Source organism: Lytechinus variegatus, chromosome 17, assembly GCF_018143015.1.
Source record: "Lytechinus variegatus isolate NC3 chromosome 17, Lvar_3.0, whole genome shotgun sequence".
Lineage (NCBI taxonomy): Eukaryota > Metazoa > Echinodermata > Echinoidea > Temnopleuroida > Toxopneustidae > Lytechinus > Lytechinus variegatus.
The window spans coordinates 14007643-14027170 of record NC_054756.1 but is presented as its reverse complement, the minus strand read 5'-3'; the positions used below and the strand labels follow the sequence as shown (position 1 = coordinate 14027170).

Here is a 19528-nt window from a genome sequence, read left to right as displayed (position 1 = left end):
ACCCAATAATATGATCTAAAAACCTATAATAAAATAATGTGATCAGTATACTATCCAAATCTGAATCTTATAAATTAACATTGTGATCAATTATCAATTCTTAAGTTTGACAGTAAAAAGAAAATAAAAACTAAAAATGATAATTTAATGAATGACATGAAAACTGCAATTGTTGAAATATCTTATTACAAAGATTCAATCTAATTACTTTATATTCTATGCTTTGCTTCACAATGTTGTGTCTAAAACAATATCACCTTCCCCTCGATATCTTTGTTGTGTGAGCTGCATTATACCAGATCTCGACACGTAGTTACAAGATCTCAGATTATAACAGCTCAGCAAAAAATAGCAATAAGAATTTCATTTTTAATCCGAGACCACTGTCTAATGCGTAATCATAGCTTATTAACGATAATTAAAGGTAAGTGCACTTGACCCATTATCGAGAGGCCCAATTGCTTCCGTACAATGAACTCCGTGAAAGCATGGACCTAAAATATAATCGGTCCATTGTGAAAGTCACTCACTGTAAAGACCACTGCACATCTTTTACGTCGACTGTTCCATCTGCTAGCCCCATGCTATACGATTCGATTTGGAACAAATCGCATCGTACATTGCTAATTTTCTGAAAATGTGAATAAAAAATGTCTTTCATTTCAGGTTCAAATTAACTGAAAGAATACTAAAAAGATAATTTTTGGATGATTGCAAGCCGGTTGCACGCCTTATTTTTGAGTAAAGGCCAAATTAGTAAAGGGAGTACTTCAATTACAGGAAAATACCCCCCCTTCCCCTCTGAACCTGCACTCTTTAAGATTTAAAATTTGTCATTGTTTCTCTCTCTGCCATGAATTGCCCAGTCATCACTTCGTCCAGTCATCTCTTCGTCCATCAGCCGTCAATCACTGCCCACTGCCCCCTTTCAAAGGTGAATGAGTTATGCACGATTATTTCTGGCACGCTGGTTTAGAGGGTAACCAAATCATACACACTTTTATCACTCTTATCTTTTGGTATAGGATGTGCATTAAAAAAAACGGCTAGCGTCTCATCGCTTCGATTTCTGAAGAAAAAGTATGAGGAACTATAACGCAAAAGAGTGCATTATATACATGTTTTCCCTCTTATTTGTAATGTTCACAACACGCCCTGTCCATTACCTTTATCGGACGGGTTTTCCGTGGAGCTATTGCAATAGATTCATCCAAGGAGCTTCTATTCAAAAGCAATTATGACTTTTAATAATTGAATGCGTTTCATTGTCGTTGATATCGTCATTACCAATCTCTTTTTTGCACTTAAAGGAAAAGTCCACCCCAACAAAAACTTGATTTGAATAAAAAGAGAAAAATTCAACAAGCATAATACTGAAAATTTCATCAAAATCGGATGTAAAATAAGAAAGTTGTGACATTTCAAAGTTTCGCTTATTTTTAACAAAACAGTTATATGAACGAGCCAGTTACATCCAAATGAGAGAGTCGATGATGTCACTCACTCACTATTTCTTTTGCTTTTTATTGTTTGAAATATGAAATATTTTGATTTTCTCTTCATTGTCATGTGAAATGAAGTTTCATTCCTCCCTGAACAGGTGGAATTCCATTATTTTAACATTTTGCGCTTCAAGCAAGGAGGTCCTAATCGTCAAATTCGTAAAAATTGAAATGTTGTATAATTCAAACAATAAAAAAAACAAAAGAAATAGTGAGTGAGTGACATCATCAACTCTCTCATTTGGATGTAACTGGCTCGTTCATATAACTATTTTGTTAGAAATAAGCGAAACTTTGAAATGTCACAACTTTCTTATTTTACATCCGATTTTGATGAAATCTTCAGCATTGTGCTTGTCTGATTTTTCTATATTGATTCAAATCAACATTTTTCTGAGGTGGACTTGACCTTTAATCTTCTGGCATGACCAGAGAGAAAATATGCCACAATTTTTGTATATTCATAAGCAGTGCTTGATAGGGTAGAGATTCACAGCATTAACAGTATCGATAACTAAAAACCTGCACCGTCAAATGGACAATAAAAATGCACCTATGATTTAAAAAATGGGCTAGCACCTTTTGATGGGTTAACCCCTGGAGCTATCTCCACGGCTTTACTGGAACACCTTGTACTCGGCATGTACTACATGAAGGGTTGTTCACTGCCCTATGACTTCTGGAACCCCCTCCCTCAGTACTGCCCTCCCCACCATCTCTGGTGTTTACTTGGACACCCTGTAGTACATGACAAGTTATCGTTCTCGCTGCGGAACCCCTTTCCACTCACCATCTGGCCCGCCTCATTCGGACAGGAAAGATGCTGGCTTAGCGGTATGATGGCAGCCGGGTTGAGAAGAAAAAGTTTACTCATCTGCATTTCCTCGTGATCTCAGCTCACGGACTGGCCATACCTCTCGAAGAACATCATCATCGCTGTTGTATCCCTCTGTTCGGGTGTTTCATCTCGATATAAAGGTTCAATGGACTTTACAGGACTTTAAAACAGTACATGGATCTATTTATTTGCTAATTATTTATTGGTCTGATTCTAGAGACAGATGAGCCACATCTCTCACTGAGTGATAGCCCTTTTTTCTTTGGAGCAACTGAATTCATTTCAGAATTTATCAACGGAAAGAGATCTTGGATGAAATTAGGTTTCCTGGATTTCTGTTTCGAGAATATAGGTCCAAATCTAAATACTATGGTATCTTTTCATTCTCGAGGATGGTTCGATAAATAAAAATAGTTCGTTACTTTCTTCGTTCGGAGAGATAACATCATTTGCTTTGGGATTATCAAGAAATAGCAACATGTTACCAGGGTTTGAGTTCATCCCTATCATCACTGAAGACTCCCAGTTCAACGAAACCGACTTCGACCAGGGTACGATGTCGATAAACAACAACGAATCTGGTCCACATCAAGACTCGTGTAGTAGCGGAGGCCACGGCGTCGATTCCGAGAGCGTCTCGGGTGAAAGCATCGCGTCAGACAGGAGTCCGCCGTCGTCATCGCGCGGGGCTAAGCACCACGATACTGAAAAGCCAGCAGCGGGAAATGGAAGCGGACGCCGCCGAAGAGGCGGCGGAAAGGGAGCTGGAGGCGATGGTCGTGGTAGTTCACGAGGTCCCATCAAACCTGTACAACGGAACGCTGCCAATGCTCGTGAACGAGCTCGTATGAGGGTATTGAGCAAAGCTTTCTCGAAACTGAAGACGAGCCTTCCTTGGGTTCCCCCCGATACGAAGCTTTCTAAACTAGATACTCTGAGATTAGCTTCTAGTTATATCTCGCATCTCAAGAAGATATTAGATGATGACTCTTTAGATGGCCGAATGATGCACCCAATTAGCTTGGTAAGATTTCATCATTTTTTTTTTGTTTCACCTTTCTCCTTTTCATAATCTTTTCCTTCTTGATTTACGACCTTCTTACATTGTGTCTCACCGTGGACCTATACTACAGGATTAGGTCCATGATCTTAGTTACCATAGAGAATTTGAGATAAACTTTTACCTCAATGGTCACCATGCCCATGGCTCATTGAATTTATCACCCAATCATAATCATGCCAATATCTTTATTCGTTTCTTTTAATATTAATTTCATCCGGCATTTCATTTACAACGATACATTCAAGCGTGTGCCCATTGCTGCAAACAGCTACAGGTTTATTTCAGTTCAATATCGTGGCAATTTTCTTGATCGTGAAGTTTATCTCAAACCGAACACTTCATCAAACATTCCAGATGGCCAAAATTACATAATGTAACGATTTCGGCGAAGATACCGTGATTTTTAATGGTAAGTTTTAGGCTATGAATTCCTGCTGGAGATTTAATATATATTTATCACAATGGTGGTCTCATGAATTCCTTTGAATTATGTTATTTGTTTTTCAAGTGAACAATGAATCTTGTTAATATGAATTTTTATTGATTATAAATTACGACTATTTATTACTGTTTTGCTATATTTTACATTTGTATATGTTATGTTGCGTAATCGTACCGCCGTCGCACTTTAAAGCTTACCCCCCCCCATACACATGATACACAGCCATGTATATAGAAATCTTTTCTTTGTAACGAAAGTTAGTAAAACAATGAGAAATAGTCTTGCATGAACCGTTTCTCCGAAATCAAAGGCGTGTGGGGGGGGGCACAAATATTTTTTTGTCAACGAGCAAAGAGAGCGAACAGATATCAATTCAAACCAATTATAACTTTTGATGTAAACATACATGTATGTGCCTTAGAAGGCGTGTACATTGTCAAATCATTCATCTATGATGTTGAAAGCCCCCCCCCCCCAAAAAAAAAGGGGGGGGGAATCGTGAAGCATCGGATTCTCTCTACTTCGTAATTACCAGTATAATTATACACCTGCCCAGTTACCGAATTATGCAAGGCTTTCAACTTCATAATTCTTTTGCCAATTGTTTTATCATAATGAACCGGGTCGATCATCTCTCGCGGGCTCTGCAGATATTTCATTTTCTTTGTATATGGTTTTCTTTAAAAAAATGAATTTTATGTTTTAAATTGTATATTGTGTTTTATTGCTTAGAATAAATTATATGAATATCAATTCATTACCGTTTTATCACGTAAATGATTTGTCAAAGGCAAATTAAGCAATGTGGCAAGAATTCCAAAAACTCCCTAAGCAATATTTCAATATTATGACTCATGAGTTCTTTGCTATGGGTTCTTTGCTAATCTTTATGCGCTTACAATGTTTGGCAAGCAAAAGTTAAATCCGACGTTCATGTACTTCGGTAGTAATATATAATATAAATACCAGATGAGTAGTGATTTGGTCAAGCATTTTCTGAACGGTCTTGTTTCTTTGGACGTTGACAAGAGGCTCGCAGGTGATTTATCAAGTATTTGTTTTCTTACATCCCAACTTGAAAGCATAAAGTGGACGGAACGCGAGCGACGTAAATTAGATCGAGAGATAAAAGACAAGAACCCCTTTCCACGTCTGACACAACACACTAACAAATAGTAGCATGTCCGTTAGAAAGGGGGGAACAAACCAGGAATTCTCTTGGCAAACTGCAAGAGGAGCATACCATGGAAAAGGGGGGAATGCAGTCATCTTTATATTTTTTTTATTATTTATATACATATATTTTTTTAAACAAGTGCACACGAAGTTACCAACAATGCATACAGCATTTTCAGTTATTTGAAAGCAGGATAAAAGAGCATTGTACATTAAATGTTTTGTTCACGGGCATTGGCGGCCGGGGATCGAACCCCGGACTTTCTATGTAGCCAGGCCCCTTAGACCGCTCGACCACGGTACCTCCATCTCCTTTTTTTGAATGAATGTTTTCGATATATCGCAGTTTTAATCAATTTTTGCAATGTTCCTTATAGTAGCAACAACCCTACTTGATTTTGTCATCATGGTGCCAACAAAAGTCAACAACATCGTGATCAGATGACAACAAAACCGTGGGCATATCCATCCAACATCTTAAACTAAAATATTAAGATAATTATTGATCAATATAAATTGGCGAATCCTTTAGGTTTTTGTTTCTTCATATCTAAGTCGCTTATCTGACAACACTGTAAAAATTGCGGTGTTGAAACTGACAGCAATTGGTGTTAATAGAGGACCACACCCTGAGGTGTTAAAATTACACCCTAGAGATTAAATATAACACCAAAGAGTGTAAATGTAACAACAAAAGGTGTTGTAATAACACCTATAGGTGTAAAACTAACACCACCAATTCAACACTGGTGTAAAATAACTGGTGTGGTCCTCTATGTACATCGATTAACACCACATTTTTTGCTGTGAAAACATCACAGGAACCATAGGCGGCGGAAGCGGGGGGGGGACGTGTCCCCCCCCCCTAAATTTTAGTTGTGGGGGGACGGTCCCCCCTAAATTTGTTTTGATATTTTTTTTTTCTTTTTTTGGTTTTTAGGTTCAAAACCTTTTTTGGGAGCGCTTGTCAATTTTTTTACCAGTGTCTATCCCAAAATTTCAGGTGGACACCCCCTAAATTTTCTGGCTTCCGCCGCCAATGACAGGAATACCTCTATTTCCTTTCATTTGATTTTGAATATAGTTTTTAAAAGAGCTATAAAAAACCCATCTTTTTCTGTGATAATTTTAAAAAGTAAACGCTTTTGATTTGATTAGTATCATAATTCAGCTTGCCTATTTTATGCAATATCGCGAATTATTGAAGGAAAGATATATCTGCCTGATCTGCCTAATATATTTTTTGCATAGCAACAAGAAGGAATTGTCCATTGAAACTCTTTCTCTGCAACTTGGTTGATGTAATCTCGATATTTCATTTGTTGTAACATAAAATTCCCATATTCCTCTTTAACATTGATGTTACATTGCTTTTATTTGTAATGATCGTAACATTTTGTTATCTTATAGTTAGAAATACATTTATAACTGATTGCCATTTTTTTCACTCGATTTTCTATTGTGCCAGAATTATTTCATTGTTCATTGTTTTTATCAGCGAATAAATTATACAATTAGTAGTATTAAAATTAGTTACTGTTCCCTTTTAATAATTCAAAATATTTTAGTTTGATTCATATTATCATTTAAGTAACAACATTTGTTTATTTATGTTACTAAGTATTGTTACCTTTGATTTTAGTTTTAGACTTTATTTTCATGTATGATGTGATGATTTATGTTGTTCTTGATGTTTTTATCAGGTCATTGATGAAAAACAGTTTTATACTGATCTTTTGTACCTGATTAAATATGTTCTAATAAATAAATAAATAAATGATGATATTATGTTGACCCTTTTTATATTGTTGATTCATATCGTTATCCAGTGGCAAGGATATGATATGCTGTATAGCAATTTGTAGTCAATTGTGATCGTGGCTAAAGTCGTATTCTCATGAAATGTGGTATGAAATGACTGCACTGCTAACGAATGTCAAAATGCCAAGTTGAAGTCCAAAATTATTTAAGGGTTCGTTTATTTTCGGTTCAACATAAAACGGCATCTCAAAGGGGGCCAGTAGGTAGGTTATAACCGACGCGGTTTGTTTATTCGCGTGTAGTGGAGTACACCAACCTTAGGTATTCCCAGGCCGACACGCGCCCGGTATTAACGACCAAGGAGATGGTCGTAAAACTTGGGGACTTTCATCGTAACCTGTGCTATATAAGTCGATGTTTCCCTTTGCATATTTTTTTACATTTTTATACATAACTCTTATTTTGTGATAGACGGCATAATAATATAATTGACGCCCCTTTTACTTACCTTGCATTTCCTTTTCTCCTCTTTTTTCTTGGTATTAACCATTTTTAAAAATTTCTTAATTGTATTTTTTATTTATGTATTCATTAGTAGTATTTATTTATTTATTATTTATGTTTTGTATTCTTTTTTTTTGTGGGGGGGGGCATCATCCATGCCCCAAGTCTGTACGTCAGTGCTGGTTTGGATGGCATGGTGTCCGTCGTTAGTACAACATACTTGTGAGCCAAGACGCAATCAAGAAAAAAAGAATATAAGTGAAATAATAATGACAAGGAAACTACGTTGTCTTAATTATCTTCTTTGTAAACGTTAACTGTTCGAAAAAAAGTAGAGATATATAGGCCCTATGGCTATTTCAATTACGTTCATAAACAAAAGCACAAATGCAAATCTGACTGATAAAAACTTGACAACAAGGCCTATAGTATATGTGTAAAGCAGAGGTATAATCGAATTTCCTGAACGAACAGATTGCTAAAATAGTTACATGAGATATACGATTATTCATGGGAAGGTATGCATACATAAACCTGGATTACCAACAGCAACCAAAAAATCATTTTGGGGGGTATTCTTCCATTCTCACTTTACTTTCACGAAATGTATCGGAATGCTCTCCCTTGGCTAACATAAACTCTTGAAATTGTTGGGAAACATACTGTCCGCCGGCACAAAAAAATAGTTAAAACTTTATTCATTCCTTGGTAGTTTTAAACCAATAATGCTTTGAGTGAAAACTACAAGCATTTGTTGAAAACTACCCAGAGTTGGATAAATTTTTGAACCAATCGTTGTGTGGACAGTATGTTGCCCAACATTTTAAGAGTGTATAGTTTCGGAATGTACCTGCCAATATAACAAAAAAGTGACCCCACCTGCTTCCGCAACCGATAGTGGAGTTCATAGTCCCCCTCCCCCTTTTATATATTTTTTAGGGGTGTATTTTTCTGGAGAAGATGTACATGACATAATAACATTCACTGAGCCAAAAGCTGAAAATTATTTTCACCGAAATTTGATAACAGATAACGAAGTTACTGAATTTGTAAAATAATGACGTTTTGTAAAAACGGTTATATGATAAACACGCCATCGTGAAATGCAATAGGCTGGCTGATGACCACGTTTACACTTTCCTTTTTCTTATGTTGTAATTACGTCATTTTCATACATATGTGTGTATGTCTCCCTTGTAACAATATATGTTGCAGCAGTAGGTATCCTGCACGTTAATCAGTGGTCAATTCAATTTCTATTATTTTGGGAGGACAATATTTGAATAAAAACATTTTCATAAAAAAAATAGGTAGGGACATTTCTTCGTCAGCCCACCTATCGCATTTCGTGAAGACATAGAATCGTTTCACCAAAAGGTCAAAATGAGGCAAAATGTCGTTACTAACTTACTTTCATGTGCCTTGAGCAATTTGATAAAATTTTCAGTGAATGATGGGGGGGGGGGGGTTCCATGACATTTTCTCCAGCGACAACTGCTCCGCGGTGACACATTAAATATCGCAAACTTTAACCCTGGATTTGTATATCCCCAACCTAACACTTTAACCCTAAAAAGACTGGGGGGGCTGATTCAGCCCCCCCTCAACATTTTTCGCGATAAATCCGCCGTGCAAATTTTTTTGACCGCGTCGCTCGCTGACTTTTTACTTTCAAGTCTCGCGCAACTTTTGAGACCAAAATTGTGACCCCCGGGTACGCGGTTCAGAAATTACGCAACATTTCGTAAGTGCATGCAGACCCAAAATTACTCAAAAACGTGAATTTGTGTACAAATCCAATGCAAATAGTGTTTTTAGCAAAAATTCATAAATGTATCATTATTTTTCCTTTTACTGCTTAAAATCAATTGATTTTCTCTTTTTTGTGGTCAAAATAAAGTCCCCGACAATTTCCATTGAAAAAACAATAAAAAACAAAAAGTCGAAAAACAAAGAAATACATAAGAAATTTAGAAAACAATAGAATACATAAGAAAATAAATGTAATGTTGAATTTTTTTAAAAATAAATTTGATCAGATGCCTATCTAGAGTATGCGAAACAAAAATTAGCATTTCAGGGGCATTATTTTATTAATTAGAGCAAACTTATGATTTTACGCATAAATTAGCATAATTAATGAAACATGAGATTTTTGCAGAATTTGATGTTACAGTTTTGTAGATAATGCCATGGGTAACGCGTGTGCCAATTTTCGTTGCGATCGCGCGATCGACGGCCGAGATCATAAGGGGGGGGGGGCTGAATCAGCCCCCCCCCCCCAGTCTTCTTAGGCGTTGAAATAGCCCAGTCTATTTAGGGTTAAACCTAAAGTAAAACCCGCAATCCTCCTTGCCCTAAGCCTAACTGTATATCGTTGACGATATAAAGCCCGGAGAAATTGTCGCAGGTGCAAATGTCGTGTCACCGAATGTTAGTTGAATGAATGTTTTGTCATTGCCTTTATATTTTTACTCTATAATTATTCATGAGCCATGACGTCATCATGAGCAATAATGTCAAAGGTTGTTGGGTTCAATAAACTGTATGGCATCAAAACAAGACCCGGTATCAGGGGTAACAGATAGGTAGGGTAACCCAATCATAATAACTGTCATGAATGTTTTCTCCCGGGAAAACTTCATGGAAATGGATGTGAAACAAACACCAGAAAGTTCCACTGTGACATTTTCTTTTCTTTTTTTTTGGTCGCAAACTTGTCGGAACAATATCACAGAGAAGTTAGTTTCTGCAAGGAGTTACCAGTAAATCCTTGGTTTCTGAAACTTTCTGTGCCCTTTTCATACTATTTTTAAGAAACCATTCCCCTGTATCATTGGTAAATCGCCAATTCGTCCACTGCCAACTCGTCCATTCACCACATGGTCTACCTTCATTTATTACAATGCCATTCCGTCCATCAACATTTCGTATAACAACCATTTGGTCCAATAACCCTTTAATCCAATCATCACTTCGTCTAATCACCAGTTCGTCTATTACCATTTCGTCTAATAACCAATTGGTCTAATGCCTATTTTCTTTTCAGTCATTTTGCACAATACACTTTAGTCCAATTAGACCAAATGGTATATGGACTAAATGGCTATTGAACCAACTGGCTATTAGACGGAATGGCAGTAGACTAAACGAAAGTAGACCGTGTGGTGAGTGGACGAACTGATGGTAGACCAAATGATAGTAGACGAGTTGGCAATTGGACGAATTGGCATTAGACGAATTGGAATTAAACCGTCTCCTTTGGAAGTTGCCATTTTCCATAACGTTCCATTTATTTTCATGTCAACAGTGAATCTTTTCCATCTGGGGCCCGTTGCAGAAAGAGTTGCGTTTAACATGTTTAAACGCAAGTCAAAAAATCAATCGCAAGTCCAAAATACACGCTGCTGATTGGTTAAAAATCAAGTTGCGCATGATTTTTAGAGTTGCATTTGATTGGAACTCTTTCTGCAACGGGCCCCTGATATTATTCATTCATTTATTTTATTTATTTATTTATCAACTTATTTATTCGTTTATTTGGGTTTGTTTACCCACGGTAACTCCGTCAGTGGACTGACACTGTTCTTCTTGGGGGCCCTGCAAACAAGTAAAAAAAAGTACATACATAGAGGAGTTACAAACAATGAAGAAAATAAACAGAGAAGAATATATTCATAATGCCAACCGACCTGCAGGGTATATACACACAGACATATATGTGTGTATGTAGAACAAAAAATGTTCACATATTGTTCACATAATTGATGTTTTTTATATACAGATCATAATGATCCTTATCAAACTCATCATCGCAAAAAAAACATCAGTTCTTACTTCTTCTAATTATTTATATGATTATGTAACATGATAATGACATGAATTCTACTTGGTTGTAAATAGTATTCACGTTTTTTTTTCATCCTGAAACACTTAAATTTCGTTACCATGCTTCCTGTGATTGCTGGATGAATAGACATAATTATTACCCAATGATATTTGGTGGACTATCTGCTCAGTTTTTTTTTTAGTAGGAACATCAATCCATGGAGGGCTCCGCTGTGAAGCAGTTTTTATTACTTAACCAGATTGCCCACACCTTATTTTAGCATTTGTAATGAATAAAACAAATAAATATATGAATAAATAAATTTTAAAAAGAAATGAACAAGTATAGATAAACAAATGAATAATTGCATAGATAAATAAGAAGTTCAATTAATTAATCGGTTAATCTTTTTCGGTCTTTTTCTAATTTGTCTTTTTTTCTATTACTGATTAATTCCTTAGACGTGGCCATTTGCGATCACCAATAAGCCAACAGAGAGTGATGACCAGGATAATGGTCATTGTGACGTCATGGATACCTGTGGCTCATCACCCAATCAGAAGACAGATGACGACGGAGGATGGTGCACGTAATATCCCATATTCATTGGACTTTTCAGCATATTTTGTTACAAGAAAGAACAAATTTACAAAACCAAAGATGGAACAATACAAACCACTTTCAGCGGTTTACTGATTCAAAAATTGTCGGTCTTTACGCGATTAAGAAACTGAGGAAGAAACTGTTCTCCCGAATTCAGTTTTTATTCAGAGGACAGTTCCTCACTCCGTCCTAGTCTGCAGGCAAAGACCCTGATTGGACTTTGATCAACAGTTGGGTCTCCACGCAAAGACTAGCGCATGAGCCTTCACTACACAAGACATTATAGACTGAACATTCTGATCCTTCATTCGAGTGAAGGGTTTGCACTTTGCACAGCAGACTAACTCCGTACGGCAATTTTACTTCATCTCAAAATGCAATTCTCCATCTTCACTAAAGTGATCTTTTACGTCATTTAGTCGAGGGGGACACCTGTAATTATAGTATGTAACAAGTGCTTTCTGATGACGTTGCGAAATTAAGTCATATTATCACATCTTTGCCATGTTTGTACATAAAAATAAAGTATAATGTACATAAACGTTTTGATCCAGCCATTTGAAAAGAAAACCAAGGAAGGAATAAACCATGTGTATCTTTGATGTATACTAGTAATTTATTATTGTTCGAAACTGCTATCATTCCACTTTCTCGTTGATTTTTATTTCATTTTATTTGAAATAGACTTTAGAGAAAAATTAAGAAATTGGGAAGACGAATTTGGAAAGGAAAAATATTTCATCATAAAATAACATTATGTTTGTGATGAACGAATGCGCAATGTACTTTATTTATTTGTTTGTTGAACCAAGATTGATCCAAACAGTGCATTGTTAGTGAGATCCCTATTTCCACTGTTAGCTGAGACTCAACAACACTCTGCATGAATAACATTTATTACTTACATGATAATAGTATGAAAACTGGAATTGAAGAACAGAAAGAGCAAATTAGACATTTAATGACAAGAGACTGTGTCGTTCTTGTTAGAAATGTTGTAATCAAAGGAAAACTCCCCGAAGATAATCATTTCAAATATTAAGAAAAATTCGATTAGATTACTGACCCAAAAATTTCTTAATTGAAGTAACAACTATTATTACGTTTAAAGAGTGAAGTGTACTTTAATTCTGATCTCGTGTTGTGTTATAGTCTCTTCAAAAACTTTATTCAATATTGGTTATTTTGTGTACGTAAACCTGAAACTTGATAATATCTTCTTTCTCTCGTTCGTTTGTCTTAGGCCTAGAACATGCGCAACGTGTTTATTGATAGTATTTCAATCGAGTAATGTTCATTATTATGCTGTACCGTTCTAAACTCTCTTCCGTTCTATTCATCTCTTACCCCACCGCCTCTCCCCCTCCCCATCTCTCTTTCTATCTACCCCAATCCCCCTTCCTCAAGGAGGGGGGGGGGGTTGTTATAATCATCATTGCAATACTTAACTGTCTGCTCTTTCTATCGTTAATGCATTGTACATATTGTAAATAAATAAATTGACTTTCTATTCCATTTTGTCCAAGCCGTTACTACATGTGTACTGTATGTGCAAGTGACGTGTGTGAAATTTTGGGATTTTTTTTTTTTTTGGGGGGGGGGATAAATTGAATTAATGATCGATCTATTGTTTATTGTGATGTGTGCAATGCAAGGTAATTGTTTGTTCGTTTGTCTGTTGGATGAAGACTGATTGAATGATTACTTGATTTATTTATTGATTGGTTGTTGGTTGATTTGTTTTTTTGTTGTTGAATGATTTATCTATTGGGTAAAAAAGAGGCTTTAATCGGAGGAAAATATAATTTTTAAACAAATTTTCGGCATCATCCCTACATGTATGTAATGAAAATCATAAGTCAGAAAGAAAATGGAACCAGTTGGTTTTGAACCTGCCATCTACTGCTTTCCGGTCAGTAGATGGCAGGTTCGAATCCCACTGGTTCAACAATTTGTTTACAGATTTGTTTATTGGTTGGTCGATAGACTGGATGACCGATCGATTGATTGATTGATTTAGGGATTTATTGACTTATTGATAGATAGATTGGTTGGTTGATTGATTGATTAATTGATAGATAAGTAGATTGATTGATTGGTTGATTGAATGATTGATTGATTTATTGATTGATTGATTAGTTGGCGTATTGATTGATAGATAGATAGATAGATTGATTGATTGAATGAGTGATTGATAGATTGATTGATTGATAGATTGAGTGAGTGAGTGAGTGATTGATTGGCTGACTGACTGATTGATTGACTTGTTGGTTAATTGATCGACTGGATTGATTGGATCGAATGGTTGAATGATCGTTTGATTAATTGATTTGATTGATTGATTAGGTTAATTAAATGATTGACTCTTTGGTCATTAAATGTATCGTATAACCTAATGGTTAATTTGTCGTTTGGTTGATTTGTTTATATACGCTTGCCCCCTTCCCCCAAAATATCATCCCCCTTGATCTCCGCCCTCTAGAACCACTACCGATAAAGAATGGCACCATGGACCCTTCCTTGAGGGACACCAAGAAAGAACAGGTTAACCATTCATTCATAGTTAATCTAAATATGGCCATCAACTTACGGGGGTTTTTTTGTACAATATTCCTTTACATTTAACTATGGATGTTATTATCAATGCAAAGAAGAACCCTGAAATCAAACACTCAATGTTTATTACATTACTTCTTCTTTAATCTAGTGGGTTATTTGCCATGTAGGATGGTTGTAATTTAAGGTCATTTTTTATTATTCATTAACATGTAGCTGTTTATTTATTCATCTATTTACTTATTCATTTTATTGTCATCATTATTATGATCATTTTGTGTGTGTGGGGGGGGGGATTGTCCGAAAGGCATACCCAGGAAGACAGTTGTCGTAGGGGTCTATTGCCATTGATTGTTTGGTTGCTTTATTCGCGGTACAAACAATAAATAGAACAACAGTGAAAAATATAGGAGCTCTATAATTTACAGTCGAAATAAGCTATAATTAGACAATTTTGCTGAATTTTTATAAAGTTAAAAAATATACGTACACTCAGAAAGGAAGGTGTCATAGATATAAGGGTAAAGTTTAGAGTAATTTGGCTAACATAACATTGAATCATTTGTCTTCATATAATCATGAGTCATTAAGGATGTGAAGTCAAGAAGTGTGATAGAGGATTACCATATGTCATTATGATATAAAAGACAAAAGAAGTCATATTCTTTTCATCCCGCTCTGTGTTAACGCCGGTACCAATTCGTCTACTGGCAACTCGCCCACTCAATACATGGTCTACTTTCATTGTAATCTTATGTCATTCCGTCCATCAACATATCGTCTAAAAACCATTTGGTCTAATGATCACTTCGTCTTATCACCATTTCGTCTTTGGTCATTTTGTCTCATTACCAGTTGGTCTAATACTCAACTCATTTTCATTCATTTTGCACAATTAACAATTAGACCAAATGGTATATGAACTAAATTGATATTGGACCGACCGGTTATTAGACGAAATAGTGAATTAATGAATTTGCAGTTAGACCATGTGAATAGTGGACGAATTGATGGTAGACGAGTTGGCAATTGGACGAATTGGCATACGAATTGGAATAAACCTGAACAATCACCCTCCCCAAACACACGTCCAACAACCCCCTTCCGCGCTCTCGCTCTCTCTCTCTCTTCTCCCCCCCCCTCCCATTCTGTTCTTTCTCCACCCCTCTCACCGCCCCTCCCCCTCTCTGTTATAGTGTAATGATAGCGAAACAAAATCTCTTTTCCTCTCAGACAGACCGCCTCAGGCATAATGCCTTCGACCAAACGATGGAAGATGATAGATAGGTAACATAAGAACTATTCATTTTCATAATATAACATGGGACCTCTCTGTATATAAACAGGCCTGAAAGCTTTTACATAACCTTGCAAGTAGAATCTTCTGACACAGTCATGTTTGAGGCGGACTTGGAAAATAACTGCATTGATGATTGTTTTATACTCCATAAAAACACGGAGTAAAAATCTATCCAATATTGAGAAGAAAGGGGACGTGCACGTTTGCTTGGTATTTATTTTTTTACCCCATATTGGGCTATTTCCACGTAACATTGAGTAAATTTTACAAAATATTGGGATATCTTTTTACCCAACCAACATGCATGTTCCCATTTTACCCATATTGGGTAAACCTTTTTTTTAGAGTGTAACAACCGAGTAAAGATGTTTTTCAGCGAGATTTTTTTTCTTAAAGATGTTTTGTAAATGGCGTCCTCCCCTCCTCCATAGTTTACCTGTTTTCAAGTTGTTTCATGTAGGGGAAGGCGGGGTAAGTTGTGACAGTTTTTGCTTTTTGCATTTTAGAATTGATATGATTAATAATCTTGTCGAAATAAGTACCTTGCCTTGAAATTTTATTCTTCTGAAATATTTTCCACCTATATATAACTTTCTATCCCCACACTGAAAGTCATTGTGACCTTTGAAAAAAACGATGTCAAATGGCTCAACTTGCCCCATATATGGGGTAAGTTTGAGCCACAAAACTATGTACAAAATGTATGAGGGGAGAACCAGCATGTCAATTTTTTGTTTAAAGTCTTTTCACTTGCTAATTCTCTATAAATACTAACATCCTTTAAAAGGAAAAGAGCAGTCATGTAAATTTGCTCCTTTCAGCCAGCATTTCAATCGATTTTATGGTTTGTTTGTTTTTCAAGATACATTACCATAGGAATTACCATGGCTCAACTTGCCCCATGCTGTTTGGCTCAACTTACCCCAGTCCGAACTTAGTGCGATAATTTTGTATCCACACATTTATTATGCATCCATCATATAAAAGACTATGACAAGAATGAAGATCCATACCTGGACTAATAATGTTGTTATCATGTCTTTATTATATTCAAAGACGTGTGTGTATATAAAGCACTTATCTATTTCACACTCTTTTTTACTTTTTTGGCTGAAATTCATATTTTTCCCTCTAAAAAACTACTTTTTGTTTCAAAGTTGAAAACAATGTGGTGGGGTTAGGTATTATGCTATGGGTCTTCAATACATGACACCACCACAATGTCTGACTCATTCATTATTGGCCTGGGGCTGGTGGCTCAACTTGCCATTATGCTCAACTTACCCCGCCTTCCCCTACTCTTCATTTTCATTGGCCACGCCCCTTCTTTCACAGGGGGACTTCCCCGGTCAGTCACGTGACAGATTGGAATCAGCCAATGATAAATGGCCGTAAATCTCTTGAGATAGTAGGCAACAGGCTTTCTGAAGCGTTTGAACCTCGTGGACAAAGCTAACAGGTTTTAAATTTAAATTCGTTCAGATTTGAAGAAAAATCCTTATGATTCAAAAGAAATCGAAAGTTCGACTGGTCTCCAGTCACTGTGGATTTATTTCGAAGTCCTCGAAATTTATGATGCAGTTTTAGCCTTTTATATCAATAATTATTGGATTAAACATGCAATTAAGGGTGGTAATCCGTATGAGATGATCAGGCTGACAGGATAGTTAGTGATCAAAATCCACATGGTCATGGGGGTGATATGCACTTTACAATTCAGTGATGACGTAACAATGGATACCTCACCATGCCCTTGGTTTGGAGGCATTTCATACGTGTTAATTTGATTTGTGGCAAGAGGAAACAATGAAAGTTCCTTTGAGAATCCACAACCTGTGATTGAAAAGTGACAGACGGATTAATCTTGTATTTAGTCCGTTTTAACTTTTTTGAATTCCCTCGTCTGATCCACTTGCTAACTGATTATCTCAATATTTGTTTAAATCTAATGGGTTTATTTAAATCTTCCGTAATTTGTTGTTAAAGGATTCAATGAGCAACACGCTGAAAACTTTTTCATCGCAATCTAATGAAAATAAATCCGAATTTATCGAATTTTTAAGTTATCATTTTTGTATGTTAACCGGGCATGGTGGCTCAGCCATGTCAGTGGTAGAGCGTCCGCCACACTAACAGGAGGTCGTGGGTTCTATCCTCGGCCGAGTCATACCATTGTTTTTTTTTGTTAAATGGAACTTCCAATTTTAGTATAATTGGAAGACGCAATTTTAATAAGCATAATTGCATATAACATAATGAAAAAGATGAATAAATAAAGCGGAGTCAACAGATTGCTCTTTGGATATACTCAAGGACATGACAGATCTTTCCCCTTTTTGTTTATTTATGTAATTTTCAGCGTGAGGTACGACTTTGAATTTAAGGGACACTTTAATGAGTAAATAAAGCTGCATCATTGGACATGGAAGAAACCAGAGGCGCAAAATGTCAGGAGAGCCTGACGTACAGGGGACATTTCTAAATAGTTGAGAGCGAGCGAAGAGAACTTGTAATAAATTTCCTTTTAAAAGTGAAAATCAAATTTCGTGACAGATTCAACATTAAATCAAGAAATTAATCACATGTTTTACAATTTTTCCTTTATTTTTCTTCTTTTGTTATCGTTCTTGGACTTTTAATCTTGTTTTATTTTTCAGTATTTATTTATTCATCTATTGATTTTTTTTGGGGGGGCAATATATGGGGATCGGCCTATCGACAAATTGGTTTTCTTTTCGGTAAAACAATGGAAAAAATTAAAAGATGATAACCTTATCTCATTTCGATATTTACACTTAATAATTACAAGTTGGCAGTAAGTAACGACTTAAATCACACCTGAAATATATATATTTTTAATTTGAATGTCGTATGTAACGAAAAAATTCGACTGAAACTTGTAATATTCATTATCTGTGCATGTTGATATCAGAGTGAACTTGTATCTTCATGGATGGCAACTTCACAACTCACAAGAATATTATTTCTCTACCTTTTTCTTCTCTATAATTCTACGCCAGTAATCCAAATAACCACAAGATGTGAGGAAATATTTTATTCACCGTTTAGCTCACAGGGGGAGTGACGAGGAAATTGAATTTGTAAACAGGGAATAATTAATTTTGTGAGTAATGTTTGATTGACACCTTGGTGTTCAGCCACAGGCGATTCATGTTAGTTTGTTTGTTGTTCTTTTTGATAAACCTTTTTACAGGAACTCAGGTGATAGGAATATGTTGATAAGCATGTCATAAACATTCATAATAATTACTTATTATTATTTCCCTGAATTTTCTCATTTGCCCAGACATTTCTTCATTGGTTATGGAGCTTCTCTTTCGACACATTTCAAGACACGGTAAAATCATAACTATTGACATTCTTATTCTAGCATGAGTTGAACTATAATATTCATGATACTATTTGACTACTACAGCTGCTGCTGCTGCTGCTGTTACTACTACTACTACTACTACTACTACTACTGCTACTACTACTACTACTACTACTACTACTACTACTACTACTACTACTACTACTACTACTACTACTACTACTACTACTACTACTACTACTACTACTACTACTACTACTACTACTACTACTACTACTACTACTACTACTACTACTACTACTACTACTACTACTACTACTACTACTACTACTACTACTACTACTACTACTACTACTACTACTACTACTACTACTACTACTACTACTACTACTACTACTACTATTACTACTACTACTACTACTACTATAACTATTACTACTACTACTACTACTATTACTACTACTACTACTACTACTACTACTACTGCTGCTGCTGCTGCTGCTACTACTACTACTAATGCTGCTAGTAATCCTACATCTTCTTCTTTTTTTTCTTTTTCTTCTTCTTCAACTTCTTCTTCGTCTTCATTTTCTTCCTCGTTTTTTTCTTCCTATTATTTT

At 35.9% G+C, this 19528-nt stretch overlaps 1 protein-coding gene across 1 annotated transcript; it reads left to right on the top strand.

Moving 5' to 3' along the window:
* The first annotated feature begins 2320 nt into the window (after positions 1–2320).
* LOC121430479 (transcription factor 21-like) lies at positions 2321–13219 on the top strand. The gene is made up of 2 exons (XM_041627748.1): positions 2321–3364; positions 11577–13219. Exons 1-2 carry the CDS (start codon positions 2819–2821, stop codon positions 11706–11708), a joined length of 678 nt encoding a protein of 225 aa, XP_041483682.1. The 5' UTR covers positions 2321–2818; the 3' UTR covers positions 11709–13219.
* Positions 13220–19528: the final 6309 nt, after the last annotated feature.

Coding starts and splice junctions, on each gene's coding strand:
- LOC121430479 (XM_041627748.1), top strand. CDS start 2,819: ATGTTACCAGGGTTTGAGTTCATCCCTATCATCACTGAAGACTCCCAG. Junction 3,365..11,576: donor TGATGCACCCAATTAGCTTG/GTAAGATTTCAT, acceptor TTAATTCCTTAG/ACGTGGCCATTTGCGATCAC.